General features: G+C 36.1%; 1 protein-coding gene across 3 annotated transcripts in view; it reads right to left on the reverse strand.

Annotated features, from left to right (window-relative positions):
- Window positions 1–3219, reverse strand: part of ZNF106 (zinc finger protein 106) — a 62708-nt gene that overhangs the window by 41564 nt on the left and 17925 nt on the right. For all 3 annotated transcript variants that reach the window (XM_023514290.1, XM_003791755.3, XM_023514291.1), the window contains exon 3: window positions 2363–2424. In XM_023514290.1, the coding sequence (XP_023370058.1) occupies window positions 2363–2424 (62 nt within the window). The remainder of the gene's footprint in view (window positions 1–2362; window positions 2425–3219) is intronic.

The following is a 3219-nucleotide window of genomic DNA, read 5'->3' on the forward strand; positions in this document are numbered from 1 at the left end:
CAATAGCATTTTTTGGCATTGGCAACGACGAAAATATTTTGTAACTGTCTCTCAGACGATACACATCATACTGCATGCTAGTGCTAGTTAAACAAGTGATGTCAACAAATCAGCTATTCAGATAATTTAGGTAAGTAATTTATTTATTTCATGAATTTAGCAGACAGTACTTATAGTGGCAGCAAAAAGTCTAGCGCCAGCCTTGAAAGTAACACTTATGACTTACGAGTATCATTATTAAAAAAATATATTGATAAGGAAAAGGTTAACTCTTGGGTAGCAGCAAAAATCACAATAGAGAACAAATGTTTAGAAATATTTCATCATCTTGAAATAAACCATGTTCCATACAATAATGCACTAAACATTGTGGGATACGTGCTGTCCTTACCAGGAACTAATGCTGTGACTGAATGTGGTTTTTCTATGGTAAATAAAGTGTGGACATCAGAAAAGTCACAATTAAGTGTTGAGACTTTGAAAGCCATTTTATGTGTGAAATATAATTTAACAAATTCTTGTGAAAAATTAAATGACCTTTAAACAACGACAGCAATCTACTAAAAAAAAATCAAATGAGAAATATGCCAAATAAAATAATACTATACATAATTTTTTAATGTATTATATTTGTAAATTGTACTTATGTTGAAATTAAAAAATATATATTATAATACTATTTTTGCATTCTATGAAAATTTTTGTTGCTCCATATAGACCGAATTTTTACCCCCCCCATGGTGTCCTGCTTTACCAGAGTTAATTTCTGGTCACCTTAAACTATGTTCAAAATAGTTGAATGTGGCATATAAAACATCCAAGACATAGTTATTAGGGGAAATGTAACAGAATACATATGTAGCAATGTCATTCAGTTATGTTAATAAGACAAAAATATGTATATAAAAATATTAAATACATAGAAAGAGGTCTGGGTAGGATATACAACAAACTCTTTTGACTATCCTCTAAGAGGGGAGTAGGATTTAAAAGGGGTTTGGGGAGAGGACTTTTACTTTCTCTTACTTTTTATAATTCTGTATTGACTATAAACATGAATTATATGTTATCAACTTTTAATGTTTAAATGGCTGAGTAGTGATCTCTGAAGTAATAAGGCATTAACTTTCTTTTTTCTTTTTTAGTAGTTTTTGGCCAGGGCTGGGTTTGAACCTGCCACCTTTGGCATATGGCATTAATTTTCTAATACAGTGGGCTTCTCACCTACTAACTAAATCTACTAACCTTATTTGTTTTAATTGATTTTATAATATAGTACATATGAGACAGGTGTCAGGTAAGTAGCCAATAAACAGGTGAGTGAAAGAAGAAAGTCTGTTGAAAATGGGGATTTTTAAATAATTAAAATAATCCATATAATCAAAAGTTGACTGGATTCCACAGGTTTTCAATGGTAACAAATTGGAGACCATATATTAATATCTTCAAGGTATTATGACAAGGACTCCCCAAACTAAATCTGAATGCAAGTCTCTTTTACATTGCTACAGAGACCTAACCTTTCCACAGGAAAAGGACTAGGGCATGTAAAAATTCCACTAATAGGCTAAAGAGATGCTGAACGTTTAATAACACCTTAACTTGCCCACATAATCTAGAACTGTAAAACTTAAAATACAAATAATTTCTAAATGACCTAGATTAGAACCTTGATCAAAACTTGTAACTGTTATTCATGGAGTAAGACATAATTCATATTTTTCAGGTTCCTAATGTTTTTCTCTCTATCCAGTCACTAAACTTCAAATTCACAGAAGTCAAAAACATCGAAAAAATCAACACAGATGGACAGAAAGACACGAATATACACATATGCAACATTTCATTTTTTTTAAAGGTGCTTATTATTCTTTCCTTGAACATCTAAAGCTTTAAGTCACAAAATAGCATTCTTAATACTTTTAAAGTTTGCACTTTTTGTTCATATCAATGAGATTCTATGCTATTTAGCAGACTTTGAACTTTTCAGGCAATTCTAGCAACACTAAAAGTTTATAGCATGCAATTAATTTGTAATACAGCTGAAGCAAAGATATGAAAAGTCCTAGTTGCAAGGCTGGTGTGTAGGAATGAGAGATCTTACTAATGAGAGCTGGCTCATCCCAATTCACCTTGTTGTAATCCAGTTGCTAGAGCTACTGTCTGTGTATTCTATACATTTGAGAGGCACAAAGACATCAGGGTTTATCTCTTTTGAATATCAAAAGATTGTCTTATGCTATCATAAGACAACACTCACGTAAGGATGAATTACACAAAATAAGCTAACAAGCACCATTAGCACTCAGATCTCCCCACCCTCCCACAGTTCACAATTTATGGAAGAGAACCATTTCCATACCTGCCCTTCAGGTTTTCAAGTTCCCTGTGATGCAACATGCTCCGCATGTGTTCGTCCATCTCCTTTAAAATTAAAGAAAGTAGATTACACTAAGGGGACTGCCTTGAAAAAAGTTCCTCTGTTCCTATTCAATCAAAAATTCGGCTGAAATCCTATGTCAAATGTGATTACTCTTTTCACTTCAATACTAAAATTAAAATCACTTCCTTATGGCTGGGTGCAGGTTCACACCTATAATCCCAACACTATGGAGGCCGAGGTGGGTGGATTGCCTGAGCTCACAGAGACCAGCCTGAGCCAGAGTGAGACTGTGTCTCTATAAAATAGCCAGGTGTTGTGTCAGGTGCCTGTAGTTCCAGTTACTTGGGAAGCTGTTCCTCTGTTCCCATTCAATGAACAACTGGGCTGAAATTCTGTGTCAAATGTGGTAATCCACCTGCCTTGGACTCCCAAAGTGCTAGGAATATAGGTGTGAGCCACTAGGCCTGGCCTGAGGGAGCATTCTTAGCTTCATAAGGACACAAGTATGCAGAGAAGTTAACTGGTTCACTAACCAAGTATTTATCAAGTACTTTTTATGTGCCAACACAGAGCTGGGCACTGAAAGGATAAGGGTGAAAATATTCAGTCTTGCCTTCTCAAAGTCAAAAAGGGGCTCGGCGCCTATGGCTCAAGCGGCTAAGGCGCCAGCCACATACACCTAAGGTGGCGGGTTCGAATCCAGCCCGGATACGCCAAACAACAATAATGGCTGCAACCAAAAAATAGCCAGGCGTTGTGGCGGGCACCTGTGGTCCCAGCTACTTGGGAGGCGGAGGCAGAAGACTCGCTTGAGCCCAGGAGTTGGAGGTTGCTGT

Source organism: Otolemur garnettii, unplaced genomic scaffold, assembly GCF_000181295.1.
Source record: "Otolemur garnettii isolate 467f Iridium unplaced genomic scaffold, OtoGar3 scaffold00050, whole genome shotgun sequence".
NCBI classification, from domain to species: domain Eukaryota; kingdom Metazoa; phylum Chordata; class Mammalia; order Primates; family Galagidae; genus Otolemur; species Otolemur garnettii.